Below are 21,277 nucleotides of genomic sequence, written 5' to 3'. Positions count from 1 at the left end.
TGTGAGTGCCAACGTGGGCCATGGGCAATGGAGAGCACTTTGCATACATTATTTCATTTCATCTCTGAAAACAAGTGTGTATCAGTATTTGTGATCTTGATCTTACAGGGAAGCTAAGCAACTTGCTTTTTAAAATCCTCGAAAAAAAATTCAATGATTTACCACAATTTCTCAACTGCTGTAACAGTAAAGGTGTTGTTGCTGTAGCACCAAGCAGCAGCCTCATGGTCAACAGAAACACTGTGCTTCTGAGATGCCAGGCAACCCCACTTGGGTATGACAATGAGATACACCATGAAATAAATGTAAGAACTGTATCCGCAGCCACTGAACTAAGCTATAGCCTTAACCAAATAGATTCTCCCAAAGGCCAGCATTGTATGATCATGTTAAGAAATAAAGTATGGCATCATAAATTAAATAACCACAAGCAAAATCACAGTCAAGGCGAACAGATTTGGGAAAAACATCTGAGTTCTCTGGGGGTAAGGCTATCTGACATTTACTGTTTTTTTGTGAAAGCCCTGGATGTAATAGAAACTTTAATAGAACTTATTTCATTACCATGAAACACTGTTAATGGAAAGCCCAAGTAAGAGATTCTATGATGATGGATTTCCTGGCCCATCTGGTATTCACCCTGAAAAGTCAGACTGCACTGCAGACAGTGAGTAATGCTCAGTTCCCCTGCTCAGTGCACACAAGAAGATAGCCATAGTGACAGTAGAGGCACGTGTGTGCTCCTAGCTGGAGGTGTGGCCACACCGAGGTGAGTATGACAATCCCTGTCCTCAAGGAGCCTCAGTCTAGTAGGGAAGAGACATACTAGACTGTGAGCTCCTCGAGGGCAGGAAAAGTGCTCCAGTCATCTGTGTCCCAGTGACCAGCACTGGGTCAGCTGCATTTGTGCAACTGAACTGAATGTAGGATGCAGCCACCTGAGGCAGCATGGATAAGTGCAAGCTTGGAGCTGAGGGGCCTCAGAGGGTGCAGGCTGGCCACTGTGAAGCCCTGGAAGCCCAGAAGAATCTGTGCAGATGCCAAGGAAAAAGGGAAGGGTGAAGGAGGCATTCCAGGAACATGGGGTGAACTTGGCCTTTTAGTGAGCAGGGGTTGGAAGACATTCTCAAGCCCTAGGTCTCCTTTGCCAGTCTTTGTCTAGACATGAGCAGTCACAGGAAGCCAATGGAAGATGCTAGGAACAGCAATTACCTCCCTAGGAGGCTGGACTAAGCCAGTTATGCAGAGGGATGGAGGAGGATCCAGGGACAAGGCACAGGTGGCTTAGAGAGGGCAACAGCTCTGCTTCTGGAATTATCTGATGTCCAACTGGCAAGTTAAAGTGGAGGTTTGGGATTTGAGAGAATAGGGGCCAAAGCTACAGACTGAAGAAGAAAAGGTGGAACTTCCCGAGTGTGGAGAGCATAGGAGGCGGGGCAGAAACCCACCAATCTAAGGAAGAAAGGCGGGACAAGAAGTCTGTAAGCAAGGGATCCAATGGCAGGTAAAGACAGTGAGGCAAGGAAACATACAGACAGCAAGGCAGGACACCATCAGGCAGGTCAAAGCAGAGGAGCAGGTACAAGAGAGTGTGATGATCTAGTGTCAGAAAAGGAGAGATTTCAATGACAGGATCTGTTAAGATTGAAAAGGACAAACAAATCCTGCTGAGCAAAACATGATAGAACTCATACTGGAAAAAAAGCAGCTGTAATAGTACTAGACAAGGAAGCAACGTGAGAGTTAAAGATCAAAGACTTTGGCTGGAAGAGCTGTGCAGAGATAAGACTACCACTGCTGAGGGGCACCCGAAGACCTGCAATGCAAAAGGCAATGTAGAGTGGGGAATCACACCCAGAGGTAAGGCTGGTAGGGCACCAAGAGCCTGGCTGCCCTGCAGTGTGGGGGTCTCACTGCACTGAAGACACACTACTGCAGTCTCCTCTGCGGAATCGGTGCGCTCTCTGGAGAAGGGCAAGGGCACAAATGTGCTCAGCAAAAACATTAACTGGATGAGCCTCCTCTTCCCGTGGGGCCTGACCCTCCCTGAAGCCTCCCACAAAGAACTGCCCTAGTAGGGTGGGCACCTAAGGTGGACCACCTCTTATCAAAGAAGCCCTCAGGGTCTTCCTGCACCTAACATTTTGAGGTGCTTTTGAAAAAGACTAAAATAGAGTAAGTATATAAACACCTCAACATCATCACGTATTAGGAATCTCTCTGAATGGGAAAGTAGGTGAACCATGGCGCTGTTTGTATGGTCAAGTTTCTCACACATACAGATTATGTTAAAACACTGTCTTATGAAAGTGTTAGCTCTTGGTCTAAATCCACACTCCAATTCAACTTAACAAACATTTATCAGTGGTTACTTGGTGCCCTGTTCCAAGCTTGGCACTGAGCTGCAGAAATGAGTGGGACATGGTGAGGGTCTTCAGCTCTGAGTTAAGCTGGGGACACACACAAAGCAATCCTGACCTTGCAGGCCCGGCAGCAGGTAGACTGCCAACACTTCTGAGACTCAGCACCAACATGGGTCTCTGTGTGAGCTTCCATGGGACTCGGACACTACTGGAGACCTATGGCCCTACCAGTACCTACCTGGCCCTAAAGCCACAAAAGGGCACCAGAACCAGAAATAGATGTTTGACATATAATTGCAGAAGTAATCAAAAGGTGCTAAAAGAAGTGCCATGTCTTAGGGACAGGGCTGACCAAGGAAGCTTCCTGAAGGAAGGACTCTTAAGCTGCATTCTGAAGACTGAATAGCCCCAAGGGCAGGGAGGTGTGAGATGAGACTGGAGGTGAGCAGGGCTGACATGGTTCCAGGTCCTGAGAAGCCAGAGTAAGTCAGAAGGTAGGGAGGGAGACTTGAGTAAGATTTTAAGATCGAATTCACTAAAGGGTCTAGGAAGACATGCAAATCCAATTTAAAAGTAGCCATGTTACTAGTAGCAGCATTTCCACCTCAGAGGAGCAGATAAGGACCTCAGAAGCTAGGACTGCAGAGGAGGAGAAGCAGTGGAATCTGCCCCCGCCCCAGGCCCTCTCCACCCCACTCCTACCTGAGCTGAGCTTTAAGTTCAGTAAACCTGGGCCGCCTGCTGGGGTCATAGGCCCAGCATTTCGTCATAAGGCTGTAGAGGGTGGGAGGACAATTTGGAGGCATTGGTAATCTTTCCCCATTTTCAATTCGACCGATCACATCATTGTTCTTCACTCCTTGAAAAGGCTTCACACCATGCATCAGTATCTCCCACACACATACACCTGTGGGGTGGGAATGAAAACAGTGCAGTGAGCTTGGCTCCAACCAAAGGAGGCCCAGGTGGCAGGGAGAACTAGCTGGGAGATCTGGGCAACTCGCCCAACTACAGTGGCTTCAGTCAATACACAACAGCAATCACTACTGAGAACAAGGAAGCGTTGAGTCATTATCAAGACAAGGTCATAAAGGCATGATTTTTCAAAGGTTTACTTCTGAAAACCCCTGTATTAGAAAGCGGCCCACTTGGCTTGACCAACCAGTACATGTAAAAACTGAGTGACTTTTAGGTATACTCTCATCAGTGTCTACCAATCTGATTATAATTATAGTAGATGACTGAGCTTAACAAAGAAAATGCTGTTATTTTAGGTTTTTAGCCTATGATCAGGAAGATGGCTAAGCCTTAAAGGTGCTTGCTTTCAAAGTTTGCTGTCCCAGGTTTGATTCCCCAGTACCCATGTAAAGGGAGATGCACAAATTGGAACATGCATCTGGTGTTCATCTGCAGCAGCAAGTGCGCCTATACACATGCTCTCTCCTCTCTTGCAAATAAAACTAAACAGTTTTAAAAGTTTTTAGTTTAAGAAAGATTGAATTTTTCACTGAAGCACATAAGGGCATTATTGTCTAGTTTCTGTCTCAGCTACCTTGTCCACAAAGCCACAACAGGACCTCAGAAAGGGCATTTGCACTCCCCCATTGGGAAACCAAGCACTTGCCCACCATATCACCCCAAAGAATTCACCTTTTACACAAAGGAACAGTCATAACAGCCCTGATACTAAAATGTGGCATGCAATACAAGAGAAAGGGAAGCAGGTAGTGGCATGGGGTGGAGGCCCCAGCACCCGGCCAGTGCCACTGTGCACCCTGCCCTTCTGACTCCTTGTTGCTCCCAGACAGGCCCATTTATCTATGGAAGTTACTGACTTTTAAAAATCTACTCTTACCCTTAAATGCACACATGCAAATGGTGTCCCAGGAGAGGAACTGTGACTGTGCAGAATGACAGTGGCCACCAAGGAAGGAAGCTGTATTACGTGTTAATGGGAGTTAGATTATAAAACTTCAGCCCAAATCCAGTAATTTTTCTAACTCCAACATGAAGCGTCTTTGACAAAACAATGGTGTGGGGTTGAAGAGGGAGCTGCTTGTCATAAGGAACCATAAAACATTGTCAGTAGGGGGCTGGAGAGATGGCTTAGTGGTTAAGTGCTTGCCTGTGAAGCCTAAGGACCCAGGTTTGAGGCTCGACTCCCCAGGACCCACGTTAGCCAGATGCACAAGGGGGCGCACGCGTCTGGAATTCATGTGTAGGGGCTAAAGGCCCTGACACGCCCATTCTCTCTCCCTCTATCTGCCTCTGTCGCTCTCAAATAAATAAATAAAAATATTGAAAAAAAAACATTGTCAGTAGGAACCACACTGGTTATCAGTCCTTGTGAACTTAGTATGTCCCTGGCACCTTCCTTTACCCTCATGAGAGCCTTATATTTCTGTGACTACTGATTCATAAATCAAATCTACAATGCCCCTTATGAAAGGAAGCACCATTATCTTACATGACAAAATGGGAAAATGGTGCCCAGGTTATTATAACATAATCTCTTCCTACCATTCAGCTTTTAATTTTTTTTTTACCTAAAGTGCCTTATGAAATTCACTTAGCAATCTGGACAAAATGAAGTCCACATGAACACGGCAAGGACAACTGCACGAAACTGTCCCAATTCACACCAACTGTGCAATGTCAAGATGCCCTGCTCCCACAGTGCTAAAATGTGGACAAGTAGGCAGCTCAGCCTGCCTGGTGGTTCACATGAAGCAGCTGTGCTCTCATCACCCCTGTGGTGATTGGATCCCCACCCCTCTCCAGTCCTTTCCTACTTCAGGACTTCTTCGGTGACTCACACCAATCACAGCACCGAGTAATTGCTAAAACCATCAGCAAGTAGACAAAAGAAAAAGTGAGAGAACTTAATTGATGTACATGGAATTAATATGACTTATGGAGGAAAAATACTACGTAAACTTAACAATGTATCTCACATGAAGCAGTTTTCAACTTTGCAAAGATAATTTTTGCCCAAGATGACTCACAACACCCACATATGGGAGCATGATGAAAAAAACATGCACCATCAGAGAATGGTGGAGAGCCTGCTAGGTGAAGCTTCACAGGATCACGGAAGATGGTACACTGTGGTTTGGTGAGGGGTAAGGAGGAGCTCCAGGCAGGAGGTCTAACATCAGGAAGGGTGGGGCAGAAGCGCCAGTCACATTACAGAAAGTCAGGACAGAGTGTGCGCTTGCAGTGTAGATGAATTACAGCCACACTGCTTACACCCATTGGGAGGCACTGTAATAGTCAACAGAGCAGCAGGACATGGAGGAGCACCTTGGACCAATAGGAAGGACAGGCTAGACATCCAAGAAGGACAAGCTATAGGAGGTGAAGGGCCAGCTCCCAAGTCTCCAGACAAATAGCTCCAGTCAGGTAATGGGGCACACATACACACACTGAGGGTGGGAGGGGCTCCATAGAGTCTGAAGAATGAACGTCTGGGTAGAAGGAGTGGGCATGGTAGAGAGAAGGGAGCAGAAAGACAGGGATAGCAGGATGTCTGCCTGTGGGGGGACAGCAGAGGGGAGCAGGAAGAGCACAGCAGGCTGCACTGCTGAGGACAGAGGAGCACCTAACAGCTGGGCACAGTTAGAACTACCCGACTCAAAGCAAGGTAGATGAAGGAGATGGGCAAGTTAGGAAGGCAAAGCAACCTACATATCCTGAAGAGACAATGCTAAGTTTATTCTACAGAATCCCTGAAATGTAATTTTAAAGTACTGCACTTTATTAAAACAATACTCACCAAACATCCACACGTCACTAGCTGAGGTAAACCGTCGGAAATTGATTGACTCTGGAGCCATCCATTTAATAGGCAATTTTCCTTTGGATGCTAGAATATTAATTTTAGAAAATGAATTTCGTTGTTACTTGCTTAAAGACTCAATATGAGAGCTAGCTGAGACTTTCAGCATCAAGAGAAAGTCTTAGCTCTTTGCCCCTCTTGGAGTCTGTTTCTTTGGGAGAATGTTTTTTCTTTTACTTTGTTGGTGTTTTGAAGTAATTTGGGGTGGCAAGTAGCTAGCCCCAGTAAGGGGACAGGAAGCATGGACAGCCTTCCCTCCAGGGTACTTGCAAGGCTTCTCAGTGTACTGAAGTAAATCCTTACCTCCTCTCGGTTAAAGCCCTGCTAACAATGTACATTGGTCCTCACAGGGCCAGTTACCTTACACAAAGCTCTGGCAGGGTAGATAGGAAGCCTGTGCTTGAGGAAACACAGACCTATGTAAATATATCATAGAGGTGACAATCTTAAATCCTAGGCCAATTCATCCTGGTAGGTTCTGTTTTCTTTACACAGGAGGCTCAGACTTGCTAAGTGACTTGCCTGAGCAATCCTACCAACACAAGCCAGAGTTGTTGGCTCTGCCTCCTGTCCTCTGGGTCAGAACCTCAGCAGCTAATGTGCATACTGCAGCTCAAAATTTTCTTAGCCCTGTGCATGTCTGAGTGACTACAAAGTACCTCAAATGCCTATTCCGGGAGTTACGACTTTAGGAAAGAGATGAATGACCATAGCTTGAGTCTGCGGAGGAACAGGACTGACTACATCTTTACCAGCATGTGCAGAGTAGAGCAGGAAAGGTGATAGAATGAAAAAAAAAAAAAAAAACAAAAAAAACAAAAAAAAAAAAAAACAAGGGCAACTGTGGGGAAGACTGAAGTCAGTCCTGAAAATAATGTTTCATGCCAGAAAGAGGCATGACCTCAGTATAATAATCCTTCAATTGCTGAGTTCCTGAGATAACCTAGGCTGTCTTTCCTTAAGACTCTCATTCTGAAAGGTAGACACAGAAGCATTCTCAAAAATGATGCAAAACACAGTCCATACACCCTGTGAGTAGAGAGGAAATGCAATGGGGAGGCTGAGATATAGGCATAGGATAGACAGGCGGGATCTAACAGAGTGGGACTTTCTTCCTTAAAGAGTAAGTCATCTCTGAAGACCTTCAATTCTCAGAAAAAAGGAATATTCTCTAGAATTCCTAACCTTTGAGATTTTTCCAAAGGTCAAGGAATTCTTACTTGCTGACCTTTCTAAGATGGTCATGTTTGTGTGGATTTGCCAACTGCCAATTTTAAATGTTTAAATGATGTGGAATCTTGGGCATTGTACTAAGCACCTTGGAATTTAGCTCTATCTTTCGGCTAGAGATGATATGTTGTTTCAAAACAGTGAAAATGAAGCTGGGTGTGGTGGCGCACGACTTTAATCCCAGCACTCGGGAGGCAGAGGTAGGAGGATTGCCATGAGTTCGAGGCCACTCTGACACCCTGAGACTCCATAGTGAATCCCAGATCAGCTTGAGCTACAGTGAGACCCTACCTCGAAAAAAAAAAAAAAAAATCAAAACAGTGAAAATGGTCTTTTGTTAGATGAACACATAACACAAAACTACCAATTTTCTTATATTAAAGGATCGCTGTTGAACAGGTATGAGGTATCTAGGGTTACTGGTTGAAGTGCTCTGAGCTGATTCTAAGTTGTTTTTTGGCCTGTGCTTCCCCCCCCGCCCCCGAACCTGGGTGAAGTGAGAATGTTCTTGGATCCAGGGTCTCATGTACACTTTGCACCCACACCATCTGACTGCAGTTTCTGGCTGATATAAAATAAAGCTGTTGAGCTGGGCATGGTGGCGCATGCCTTTAATCCCAGCACTTGGGAGGCAGAGGTAGGAGGATCACTGTGAGTTTGAGGCCACCCTGAGACTACATAGTGAATTCCAGGTCAGCCTGGGCTAGAGCGAGACCCTACCTTGAAAAAAACAAACAAGCAAAATAAATAAATAATATAAAGCTGCAATAACATCTGAAGTTTGGTGTGAGCCTAGGTCCCATGCCTCTGGGGTCACTGCCCACGAGTCTTATCAATGTGTCACTATTTTACTGTAGCAGTTATGGTGGGTGCATAGGAGAAATGATCTCAATGTGACTTGACTTGCCTTTCCTTAGTGGAACATTTGTGTGTGCCACTTGTGGCCCATGTAGTTTCTATAAGAACTGTGTCTCCAGAATGTCCCCGGGAATTGCCAGGACCCTCTGGTGACAATGGCACCAGTATCACTATGATCCTGATGGCCTGGATGGTAATTGCGGTGATCTTGTTCTTGCTGAGACCGCCTAATCTAAGAGGATCCAACGTATCTGGGAAGCCAGCCAGTCCTCATAATGGACATCCTGCTCTCCTGTGGACTAATTTTATGCTATGGGAAGCAAAGACAGCTAACACCTTGCAAGACCAAATGACTGAAGATGATCAGAATACTCTTAACACCATTAGAACTGATTTCCTTTTGCACATGCAGTATGGGATGGTATTGTCTTCATGAGCTTCTAGAAAATTCACTTGCAACCTTCTTTTTGCTTCCTAGGTTGCCACCATTCCTATTTACAGTATATTTGAGTAAATTATTATATTAAGAAGTTAAAAAAATGTGTCTCCACATCTCTTATTCATGTTTTAAATGTATTTCTGACCTTAGTTCTTAAGAGTTCTTCTTATGTTCTAGAGATTACTGTTTTGTTATAATAAGTATTTATCCTAGTCTGTACTTTGTCAATTCATTCTTTAAACAGTGTGTACTGCAGAACAAACATGATTAATTGTATTGTGGTCGGCTTTGCCAATTTTTCTTTTCATGCACCTTTGCTTTGGGCATCATGACTACAGAATCTCTACTGGGCTCTAGATCCCAAAGATTTACTTTTCTGTTTCTCCTAAAGGTTTTACAACTGTATGTCTTAGTTACAAGTCTATGGTCTGTTTTGGGTCATTCTGGGGTAAGGTTTGGCAACAGTTCCAACACCATTTGCTGACAAGGCCATCTTTCCTCCACTGAACTAAATGATTTTTGACCTCAGTAAAACCCATCATGATACAACTCTTAACACCACATTAACATATGGCTGTGATGTACACACAGGAGGCTAAAGCATAAGGATCTCAAACTTGAGGGCACCCTGAGCTACATAGCAAGATCCTATCTCAAAACCCACCCCCCAACAAAACAAAACAAACTTCTTAGTTATTTTCTGGTTTCTTACCTTTGTAGTAAGTACTATCTTCCATATACCGGGATAATCCAAAGTCTCCCAATTTCACACAATCATTTGAGGACACCAGAACATTCCGAGCAGCAATGTCCCTGATAAAGAAAAATTGAGGACAATGAAATAACCAAAAAAAAACAATCTCTGAAACTCATGTGTATTACATAAAGGGGTACCAGCAGGTATTTTGAAAAACAGTTTATATACAATGCAAAGAGATTTTATTATTGACTTGCTGGGTGTAAGGCAAGAGAATCACCATGAGTTCAAGGCTGGCCTGATCTAACTAGTGAGTTCAGAATAGACTGGGCTACAGAGTCTCAAAAGAGCACAATAAAACAGAATAAATAAGCAAATAAATTCATACACACATGTATAATTTTTCTTCATGTGTATTCCTTTGGAATATGTTCACAATCATTTTGAATGACAAAATGTGTTACCAAACAATACAAGTACCTCCTTCATAAAATCCCACTACTGACCACACTGAACCGGTGAACAGTGGCACATGAGCAAGGCCAGCAGCTTCAGTGCTATGGACCTTCCTTATATAAAGCTTTCTCCGGGACACTCACTTAGCTACTTGGACATGGTTTTTAGGAATCACTCACATTCACACTCTGAGCTATAAATTTTAAACAGAAATTCTCATGAATGAGAACAGATGTCATAATACTGGTCTTCTGCAAAGTACCAGGACAGTTACCTGCTTTAGGGACCATTTTACATGTTCACAGTTCTAGGCTCTGCATTATGTTTGGGGAAGGAACATATATTTTGCAAACATCAAAAAAGACATTATCATTACTATCACTAATGTTTGTGTACATATTCCTAAGTGTGGCATGTACATGCCACAGAGTATGGAGGTCTGAGGACAACGTGCCTGTCCAGCTCATTTGAGGCAGGGTTTCTTGCTCTAGATTCTCATCCTGCTATTCTTTACTGGACTTGCTTGAGATTCTGTATTTTCATATGAATGTCAGTGTTAAAATTACAGAACCTGCCATGGCTCCTTCTGGTTTTTTACATAGGCTCAGGGGATTAAATTCAACTACTCCACTTAAGCAGTAAACATTTATCCACTGAGCCATCTCCTCTCCAGCCCAAAAGAGCTTTTTAATCATGGCCTGCCCCCCCACCCGGCAGTGTCTCATTTTATAAGCCCAGGTTGTCCTTGAACTGAAACAATCCTCTAGCTTTAGCCTCTCAGTCCTGGGACTCCAGGTGTGAGCGACCAATCCTGGCTTATGAAACATTATTTTTATTTTTTGTATGTGTGTGATGTACACATGTGTATGTGTCCCTGGATGTATGCCTTTGGCAGGGTACACTAGTCTGCCCTGGCTGGAGGGAAAGGCTGGGTGCCCCCCGCCCCATAGGACCAGGTTTATAGACACATTTGGTCATACCCAGCTATTTATGTGGATCCTGGGAACTGAACTTGAGTGGTCTCTCTCAAGCCTCTTCAGGCCCTCATGTTTGCACATGAAGTGCTCTTAACAACTGAGCCATCTCTCCATCCCACGAAACAGCTTCTGTGTATTAATATGTCAGGGCACTTTCCTGAGCAAGGACATGTCACACTTTCTAGTAACTGGGCAATAGATTTTAAATGGTCCAAAAGCTCTATGGGCACAGATAGCTATTTCTCACTATTGTGATTTGAGTCTGAAATGATTTCCATAGGCTCAAGTGTGACACCTGGTTCTCAGCTGATGGCACTGTTTGGAGAGGGATCCTTTTGGACATGGAGTCTAGCTGTCAATGGGGTAGGCCTGGTTCTGCGATGCCTTCCTCACTGTGATGGATGAATCCCGGGAAACCATAAACCCAAGCAGATCTTCCCCGACATGGCTTCAATGAGGCCTTTGGTCACAGAGACAAGAAAAGTCATCACTCCTCTCAGAAGGCAACTTAGCAGCTTTTCGACTGTCTTACCTGTGGACAAACCTTTTGCTCTCCAGATATGCCAGTGCTGTACTAAGCTGATAGGCATACAGGATCAAAGATGCAAGATCCAAGCTATATTTCCTGACTTGCAAAAATGACCGCAGCTTTTGGAACATTGACCAAAAACAAAAGACAAAATTAATCTGAGAAATAGCATAAAAATTAACAGCACACAAGCTACACACAACTGTAGTGGTTCCCATATGCATTTAAATCATGTGAAGCTTTAGTTCTTCCTTGATAAAAAGTGTAATTAATGAAACACATTCTTTCACAAGTTATGTTTCACTAGTCTTTATTAGAAATCCTTTTGTCAAACAGTCTTCATGACTATAGGCCAATTTCTTCTTCTTCTTCTTTTTTTTGGTTTTTCAAGGTAGGGTCTCACTCTGGTCCAGGCTGACCTGGAATTAACTCTGTAGTCTCAGGGTGGCCTTGAACTCACAGCAATCCTCGATCCTCCTACCTCTGCCTCCCGAGTGCTGGGATTAAAGGCGTGCGCCACCACGCCCGGCCAGGCCAATTTCTTTAAAAAGTACAGAAGGACATGCCTCAAGGAAATGAAAAAAAGCATGAAGTACTACGACATAATACTTGGAGAATAAGAATAAGAATATCCAGTTACTGTTCAAAAAAGCAAACACAGCACAATCCACCTGTCTCTGTTGCAGCCCTCACTGTGCCTCTAACATCATGTGAGGATCATGACATGAAAAGATACTTCAAAGGAGCCCACTGTCTTCTTGCTCCCATGGTCAGATTGGGTGTTCCTACACTAGGGTTTACTGGTCCTATCAACTAACACCACTAATCCAGTTAAGCGTTAACATGGGAATTTATCAACACTTTCTACATCATCAATAAATGAAAGAGAAACAGCAATATTTTAAGAAGAATTAGTAAATTTCCCACACTCAAAAGCAGGAATAAACTATAAATCCAAACCATGTATCAGCCTTTCCATATGATTTACAACTGAAGGAGAGAAGGAGAGCGAGAAGGGAGAGACAAGGGATGGGCTCAAATGAAAAGGAATGCTGGGCCCTTCCCAGCCAGGTCTGCCTCAGTAGTTCTGGGTAGGGCTCAGGACTGGCATTTCTAGCAAGTTTCCATCTCTCCTTACTCCAGGTGGAGGGAATGACTGATCAGTTTGTGTTCTGAAGAACGTCAAAGAGGGCCTGTGGCACTTTATTACTCATATGTTTCAAAGAAACTGTGACTAATAGCAGCTAGTCTGAAAGATTCTGCATGTGAATTCTCAAAAAAAAAAAAAAAAGCAACTGTTTAGATATACCTGAGTTCAGAATTAATTACCCATATTCCTTCAAATGGGTTCTTTTAGCCTCAAATCACTGGTCTAATTCTTTAGGCAATGATGCCAGAAAGAAAAGCTACTTTGATTACTGTCCTAATAAAACTCCTGGACAGAAAAGACACTACTGGTAAGTGCTAGAGACGGGATTTGTCTGATGTTTAATAAAATTGTATTTTCTTAAGAGTCGGGTCTCAGTATGTTACTTAGGCTGCCTTCAAGCCCCAGGACTCAAGGGACTGTCCTGCCTCAGCTTTCTCAGATGAGCACCACTGTGCACTACCAAATGATGAAGACATTCATACCCATAGTGTCTCAATGAAAGCCATCATAATCCTCAACGGAAATCTCCCAAATCCAAGATCTAACCGAAATACTCCCATTTTTTGCTAGTAAAGGCTATCATATGTTAAGCACAGGCTCACTGACTGTGATGTTGACTCAGTCAGACCTTAGGATCTCAGTACCTCTCCAAGTGTGCACAGCTCCATGATTATCCAGACAGGATTCTCTGTGATGACTCCAATCAGCTTCACAATATGAGGATGGTCAAACTGCCGCATTGTTACTGAGAAAAAAAGTGGTCCCCCGATGATCCAATTTTTCTAGACTAGTTCAATTCACATGTGGGTTGAAGGCATGGGCATTTTGGGCTCAATACTGTGGGTTAGTTCTACTTATACATGGTATAAACTGGCGGAAAAAGGCACATGGTACTGCTGGGGTCTAAGATAAGCACTCAGCATATCCATACCAGACAGAATATAACTGAAAGTAAAGGAAACCTACTCTTTCCTTCTGTGGACAAAGTTGACCTTGGCTTAATAACTAACTTTCCAGATTTTCCTCTGGAATCTGATAAAATGGGACTGAGTGATTATTTCCTAGGTAGCATGGCCTATGGTGTGTGTGGGGGAACCCACTGTTATTTGGTGGGCTGATGGGGGAGCAAGGAATAGGCAGACATGGTAAGGAGGTTCTTTGGGTGTGGCCATGCTCCTTGTGAGGTCCTGAATGCCATACCCACCACACTACCACAAGGGACTTCTACACCTGTATCTACCACTGTGGTCTTGTTCCCTCGCAAGAAACTGGCTGTTCTCAGAGCCCTGACAAAGACTAATTCCCACAGTGGTGAGAACATTTGTCAAAGAGAAGCACGAGATGCTCAAAGGTTTTAGTCTAGCCCTGCACCGCACTGCTTTCAGGACACCCACAAGTCAAGTGTCTGCAGCATTCATGTAGACTTGCCCACGTAACTAAGCCCAAAAAGACCACAAGGTGTTACACATCAAGTTAAGTACAATTAAGTTTTTGTACACATTTAACAATTCATCTCAAAGTCCTTATTTCTTAGAATTTTCTTTTCTTTCTTTCTTTCTTTCTTTTTTTGAGGTAGTGTCTCACTCTAGCCCAGGCTGGCCTGGAATTCACTATGTAGTCTCAGGTGGCCTTGAACTCATGGAGATCCTCCTACCTCTGCCTCCCATGTGCTGGGATTAAAGGCATGCACCACCATGCCCAGCAGAATTTTGTCATAAGCAAGCTATGATATCTTATTGGCTCCCTTATTAGGTAATGTGCCTTTCTGGCCAATTTGTGCCCACTAATAAGCAGGTCTGGCCTATGGCACTGAGGACAAAGTTCCTGTAAATATCTGCTAAGTACTTTCCATAGGTAAAGCTTATTAGCCTGCCTTGTATCTTAATTATTATTATTATTGTTTTTTTTTAAGGTAGACTCTTGTTGGCCTCAAATACATAATGATCTTCCTACCTCAGCCTCCTAAGTGCTGAGATTCAAGGTGCGTGCCACCATGCTCAGCACCTGTTTTGTATCTTTTTTGTTGTTGTTGTTTTTTGAGGTAGGGTCTCACTCTAGCCCAGGCTGACCTAGAATTCACTATGGAGTCTCAGGGTGGTCTCAAACTCACAGTGGCTGGGATTAAAGGCGTGCACCACCACACCTGGCCTATTTTGTACCTTAATTGAACTAGTCTTGAAAAAATATTGGCCTTGAATGTGTGATCTTCATACTTCAGTTTTGAGTGCTGGGATTACAGTTAATTATCGCATTGGGCTAATTAACAATCTTATTATCTTAAACTCCATTTTTCATGTCCTTTTTTTTTTTTTTAACAGAAAAAAAATGTTTACAGCCAAGTGACAGTCCCCTGAAAACTCAAAGGCCACATTCATTCCTTTGGTGTCTCTTCCAACTATTCCTCAGGATGTCCTGAGGCTCTATCACACAGTCACTCAGTGTGGAGCTATCAGGCTGCCACTGCCAGGTGAGTCCAGATAAAGGTCCTGCTGCTCTTGTCGAACACCACAGACCCTACCAATACTCTGAAGGCCATTTCAGGTTTATAAAGTTGTCTTGTTTTCACATGATTTTCCCCCCCACACTATCCAAGAAAAGGGCCTGGCAAGTTGCTTGTTTTAAATATACAATATAAACGCCTAGTTAAAAACCAAAACCAAACAAAACTTGAGTGTCTTATTCAATTCCATCTGGTCAGAATCACATCACTGCTTAAGCATTGTTACTTGGGATAACGTCAGGCAATCAGTGTACTTACTCTTTGTTTTCTTTTTGAAAAAAATATTTGTTTTAATTCATTTATTTATTAGAAAGAGAGAGAATGGGCATACCAGGGCCTCTAGCCACTGCAAACGAACTCCAGATGCATGTGCTACCTTGTGCATCTGGCTTATGTGGGACCTGGAGAATCAAACCTGGATCCTTAGGCTTCGCAGGCAAGTGCCTTAACCACTAAGCCATTTCTCCAGCCCCTTACTCTCTATTTTCTATTTACTACAGGTGATTATACTGTCACTTTGGATTTTGTCATTATGTGATCCTCACAAACAACTATCAAGACATTTTTCTCTGGAGTAAATAGTATAGCTATTACATGGTCTGGCATGAGGAGAGAGGACATTCTTGTGGTTACCTAAAAACTGTCCTGTTGAGCTAGAAATTCCAGGTAAGTTTTGCAATGGGTGAAGGCCTTGGGGCTGTGGCTGCCCAAAAGTGAAGTCTCACTGCAAACCTAGTCCTGTGCAATACTTTATGCTTGATCTGTCCATGTCTGTGTGTAGTGAAAGGCAGAGCTCATAGCTGGAACAGACCCTGAACGGCCCAAGTCATAAGGATTCACTATATGGCCCATCCTAAGAGTTTAATAATCCCTGACCTAGGCCATCCCTTGCATCCATGTACAGCCTGTTAAGGCCTTGGAGAGGTTCAGGCATCAGAGATGCCTTATTTTCCTGAAGCAGCAGCTGAGCAACCCTTTCAAAGAAATAAAGGTTTAGCTTCACCAAATTATGCCTATAAACCCTATAGCTGAAATGATGTCCTACAGTCACAATATAGTAACTGTGCAGAATAATTTTAGGAAAGCACAAGCAATTCTTAAAATGTGCATTTTGAAGAAAAAATAATGCTCCAAAATCATAGCAAATGTAAGGTAGGGAGGGCATCAGGTCTGAAGAATATCTGGCCTGTTTTTTGTTCCTTGGCCTGAGCACTTAAAAAATGAACAAATGAGGAAGAAACCATTGGCCAGGCCACTTCTTATTCTTACACTAGAGACTGGGGCTATGGCTGAGGATGTGTTTCATGCCTGGAACCATAACATCCCCTATTGTAATTCATTGGGCGCTGGGTGGTGATACTATTAAACTAGAAAGTAGAATGGGCTCAGTCCTATGACAAACACCTGCAAAGTGCTTTCCACAGGCCAAGCTCTGTGCTGGGCACTGCACATCAAGCGGTAAGCACAGACTTGGCCCTGTCGCCATGAGCTTAAAGTCTACAGGGAGGGACAAAAAATAATCGTGTGTGAACACTGTATGAATATGATCATGAATACTTAGGAGGTGCAGAAGGTGGCCCCATGACGTGGGAGTACCCAAGGGAGACCCACTTTAGGTATGGTGGTCAGAAAAGAGAACCTGATGTATATGCCAGTGGACAGAAAGGGCCTTTTCTCCACTTGACTTTCAGGAGAGAAGATCTTATAAGGCAGCTTCCCTGCACATTACCCCAGGAAGCACACAATGCAGGCAGGAGGCTGTGCTAAAATCCTTGAGAAGGCTGTGAAAGGAGGTTCTTCTGGGGTTTCTTTCTGGTCAAGTCTTTAATTTTGAAGGAGGAGGGACTAGTCATAGTGTCTCTCTTGTTCACTTCTGCATGTGCACTGATCTCAGTACAAAAGCACAGAGAGAACATGGACAAAGAGAACATGAACCTTTATGTGTGCAATGCAGTTACCTGGGGAGATCTGTGGTAGGTCTCTGTTCAAATTTATACATTAATTTGCAACACAAATAAAAAAGGCAAATACAGTGAATATTTTTTCCTTTGGAGAAAGTTTGGATTTCAGATAAAGACAAGTGAAATGGTGGTCTGTGCCTGTAAACCCAGCACTTAGGAGACTGAGGTAGAAAGACTGCTGGGAGTTTGAGGTTGGCCTATGCTAAAGTGAGTTCCTGGGCTAGGGTGAGACCCTGTCTGGAAACTCAAACTAAAAACAAACAAAAAATTTCAAATGGAATTCCACAAAAGTTTCTAAAAACTTACAGGCTTCTTGAAGGAATTTCTCTCTCACGCTGTCCGAAGTACAGTTTTTACATGTTTTAATTGCAACTGCCAAAGCTGGATTCTCCTGTTTCAGGGAAATGACAGAATCACACACACATGCAAAAAAACAAACAAATAAACAAACAAAAACTAAAGCAGAACAAAACAAAAAAACAGGCTCTATAGCAATCAAAGTAAACAGGCACCAAACAGAATTGAACTATAGCATTTCAGACAGGTATTTAAAGATATTCCCCAGAGAAGAATGGATATACATGTGGAATGCCAAAGGCAAGTTATTTAGTCACAGGTCACAACGTTCAGCATGTCTGCGTGATAGTACCTGTTGGAGGCTCGCAGGCTGCACCTGCGAGCAACACAGACAACAGTCCCTGTTCCTGTCCAGTTTATACTCCAGTGAAGAACACTGATGATAAACAGAGTACAATGGTTTCATAATGTGCTATAACAGTTATGGAAGACAGCAGTAGGTCAGGAAATGAAGACTGAGTGGTGGCAACTGTATGAGGAAGACCTCACTGAGCAGATGAGGGCAAACATCTCAGGAAGCCAGGCATGGCGAAATGGGCATATTACACATGGCTGAGGGAAGGGTGTTATGCTCTGCTTAAGGAACACTTGTGGGCCAGTGAGGCTATACCAGCAGAGTGTGTGAGGGTAAAATGGCTGAGCCCACAGTTAACTTCAGAGGGGTCATATCAACACTTATGTGAAGACATGGCTTTTACTTCAGTACGAATGGGAGCTTGGTGTACTCTGGAAAGTAGAGGTCAGAATTCTTTTGTTACTATTTTTGAGCTAGGACTTTACTCTGTTGTCCAGGCTGGCCTCAAACCTACGACAATCCTCCTCCCACAGCTTCTTGAGTACTGGTGATTGATACGAGATGCCCTATGTGGTGGTTTGATTCAGGTGTCCCCCATAAACTTAGGTGTTCTGAATGCTAGGTTCCCAGCTGATGGATATTTGGCAATTAATGCCTCCTGGAGGGAGTGTATTGTTGGGGGCAGGCTTATGGGTATTAAAGCCAGTTTCCCCTTGCCAGTGTTTGGCACACCCTCCTGTTGCTGTAGTCCACCTTATGTTGGCCAGGGGGTGATGTCCACCCTCTGCTCACGCCATCATTTTCCCCTGCCATCATGGAGCTTCCCCTCGAGCCTGTAAGCCAAAATAAATCTCTTTTTCCCAGAAGCTGCTCTTGGTTGGGTGATTTCTAACAGCAATGCAAACCGGACTGCAACACCATACCTCCTGAACTTGTGGTTCTGACCCTTTTGGTTCAGAACATGCACTGTGATTCCTTTTTGTTGCCACAAGATGCTGCAGTTGGTGGGGTCAGGCATATGGAGTGGTGCAAGTGGCTATCACCAAAACCTGGGTGACAGATGATGATGACATGGGCAGTGGGCAGCAATGGAGGTGAGAGGAAAGCTGAGCTTCTGGATTTGTTCTGAAGTCTGAGTACTTGGTATGCTTGGAGAGAATGAAGTCCAGGCTTTTGCTTAAGATACTGGCAACGTGGAAGGAGATGATCAGTACATCATGATCTCTTAACATGAAAAGCCTGGGGCATCAGTGAGATAACCAGAGCACCAGGTCATGGCCGAATGACAAACTGCACATGGGAATCAGGACAGTCCAGTCCATGGGACTATGTAAAGTCTCTAAGGGAGGCAGAGGCTCAAGGACTGTGCTTTAGAGCTCTGCAGCAACAAAGAGGTCAGGGAGGAGGGAAGAAAATGGTAAGGAGACTAAATAGCAGAGCAGGAGAAAAATCAAGAGATTTGTTGTTTTACAAGGTAAAACATTCATCTTCTTCAACAAGTTCAGAAGACAGAAAGCCAAAGAGACAAGAAATGTGAAAGGAGAAATGTTCTGTGATGGAGCAGGTCCAGGAGAATAGCAAGGTGAGCTGGGGACAGCCATGAGGTATCATCTTGGCTCAATGCTGTTACTGCCCGAGCCATCTATTCATCTTAACTCACACTGTCTCACCTTCTTTTACACAGCACAGAAGAAAATTTGGGAAGTGGAGCAGATGGACATTTATAAGGTTTAGCAAATACTGACTAGCACTCAGTTCCACTGCCATTACTGCTTAAGTCCTTTTGAAGAAACTCCCAACCTTCTTGTGCAATGCAGATGAATCAGCTGGGCAGAGGTGCATGGGATGCTGCTCAGGATCCCTCTCTGACTGCCTCAGAATTCCTCTTCCTCCCCGAGAGTGACTGGTGACTGCACTATCAGGTGTGGAATGCACTGAGCTATCCGGCCACAGATGGGGCAACTTGGTCTGAGTCTGGTTACACTGCAGGCCCTGAGCATTTCTGTGCTCTCCATGGGTTTCCCACGGGCTATCCCAGCACCCTCTTAATGACTCAGCAGTGGGCCCAGACCTGGCATTCAGAGGGTGAGTCACAGGATGCTAAAAAGCGGCCCATGCTACGGGGGGGGGGGGGGGGGGAGGGCAGGTATTGCTGCTTTAAGGTTGGTTGACACAGCAAGGACTGCGGCAGCATAGTGACAGCAGTCATTCAGAGCAAGAGGCGCTGACCCTGGCTGGTATGTTGTTACAATATTTGACTTGTGTTTCTGTTATTGGTGGTGGTTTGGAGGCAGGGTATTACTTCAGCCCAGGGTGACCTAGAACTCATGGCAATCCTCCTACTTTGGCCTCCCCAGTACTAGGATTACGTTATACAGATGACCTCCCCTGCCTCTGCTTGAAATTGTAACAGTAATCTTTCAGGTGTATGACCAAGAATTTCAGACGTCACATAGCAAGGTAAATTGATGTACCTACTTGATTGGGTCATGAGGTACTCAAAGATTTGGCTCACCTTTTTATTTTTTTCCCCTAAATGTTTCTGTGCTATTTTTGAATGAGTTTAATTATTATTATTTTTCCTAAGGTAGAGTCTTGCTCTAGCCCAGACTGACCTGGAACTCACTATGTGGTCTCAAGGTGACCTTGAATTCACAGCAATCCTCCTACCTCTGCTTCTCAAGTACTGGGATTAAAGGTGTGTGCCACCATGCCCAGCTCGCTCACTCGCTTTCTTTCTTTTTAAATTTTTTTTTCTTTTTTGTTACTTGGGGGGGGGGAGAGGGAGAGAGAAATGGGCAGGGGGCAAGGAGAGAGAGAGAGAGGGAGGGAGGGAGGGAGAGAATGGGTGTGCCAAGGGCTGCAAACGAACTACAGATTTGTGTATAAACCCTTGTGCATCTGGCTTATGTGGGTCCTGGGGAATTGAACCTGGGTCCCTCGGTTTAGCATGCAAACACCTTAAACACTAAGCCATTTCTCCAGACCCTCTTTTTCTTTTTAAAAATTTTTTATTATTTGTTTATTTGAGAAAGAAGAAAGAGAGGAAGAGAAAGAATGGGCGTGCCAGGGCATCTAGCCTCTGCAAATGAACTTCAGATGCAAGCGCCACCTTGTGGCATATGGCTTATATGGGTGCTGGGGAATGGAACCTGGGTGGCTTTGTAGGCAAGGTCCACTCCACAGTAGGGAATACATGCCTGATACTAAAAACCTATGATGGGGGAGGTCATGAGCCCTAGGGGTGTAATGTCTGCTGGTGTCTGGCTAAATATACTATGCTCACCAAACTGCCCAGTAAGCACTTCTCTTAATGTTCATACTCATATATTAATAATGCTACTCTCATTTTTGGTTAGAGAAGCTTCTCTTTTCAGGTGGCAGTAACCTCTGGGATGACTCAAAATGCACCATTGTGCTGAGAAGTGACAGAGGAGTGTTCAGCACTGAAATATCTCTATCACTCCTTCCAAGGCTCAGGGTCCATTATAGAAGAGGTGGCGGAAAGAATGTAGCTCAGATGTAGGGTATCTGCCTTGCACACACAAATCCCTAACACTACAAAGAAAGGAAAAAAAAAAGACTAAAAATTTAATAAAATAAAAGTCCATAAACCCTGCTGTATGA

General features: G+C 44.1%; 1 protein-coding gene across 11 annotated transcripts in view; it reads right to left on the bottom strand.

Moving 5' to 3' along the window:
• Positions 1 to 21,277, bottom strand: part of Ptk2 (protein tyrosine kinase 2) — a 296,868-nt gene that overhangs the window by 53,992 nt on the left and 221,599 nt on the right. For all 11 annotated transcript variants that reach the window (XM_045143862.1, XM_045143858.1, XM_045143860.1 and 8 more), the window contains 6 exons: positions 17,305 to 17,389; positions 13,182 to 13,282; positions 11,391 to 11,506; positions 9,441 to 9,541; positions 6,139 to 6,228; positions 3,066 to 3,270 (listed from right to left, as the gene is read on the bottom strand). In XM_045143862.1, the coding sequence (XP_044999797.1) occupies positions 3,066 to 3,270; positions 6,139 to 6,228; positions 9,441 to 9,541; positions 11,391 to 11,506; positions 13,182 to 13,282; positions 17,305 to 17,389 (698 nt within the window). The remainder of the gene's footprint in view (positions 1 to 3,065; positions 3,271 to 6,138; positions 6,229 to 9,440; positions 9,542 to 11,390; positions 11,507 to 13,181; positions 13,283 to 17,304; positions 17,390 to 21,277) is intronic.

This window comes from Jaculus jaculus, chromosome 2 (assembly GCF_020740685.1).
Source record: "Jaculus jaculus isolate mJacJac1 chromosome 2, mJacJac1.mat.Y.cur, whole genome shotgun sequence".
Classification (NCBI taxonomy): Eukaryota; Metazoa; Chordata; class Mammalia; order Rodentia; family Dipodidae; genus Jaculus; species Jaculus jaculus.
This window is presented reverse-complemented; position numbering and strand designations above follow the sequence as displayed.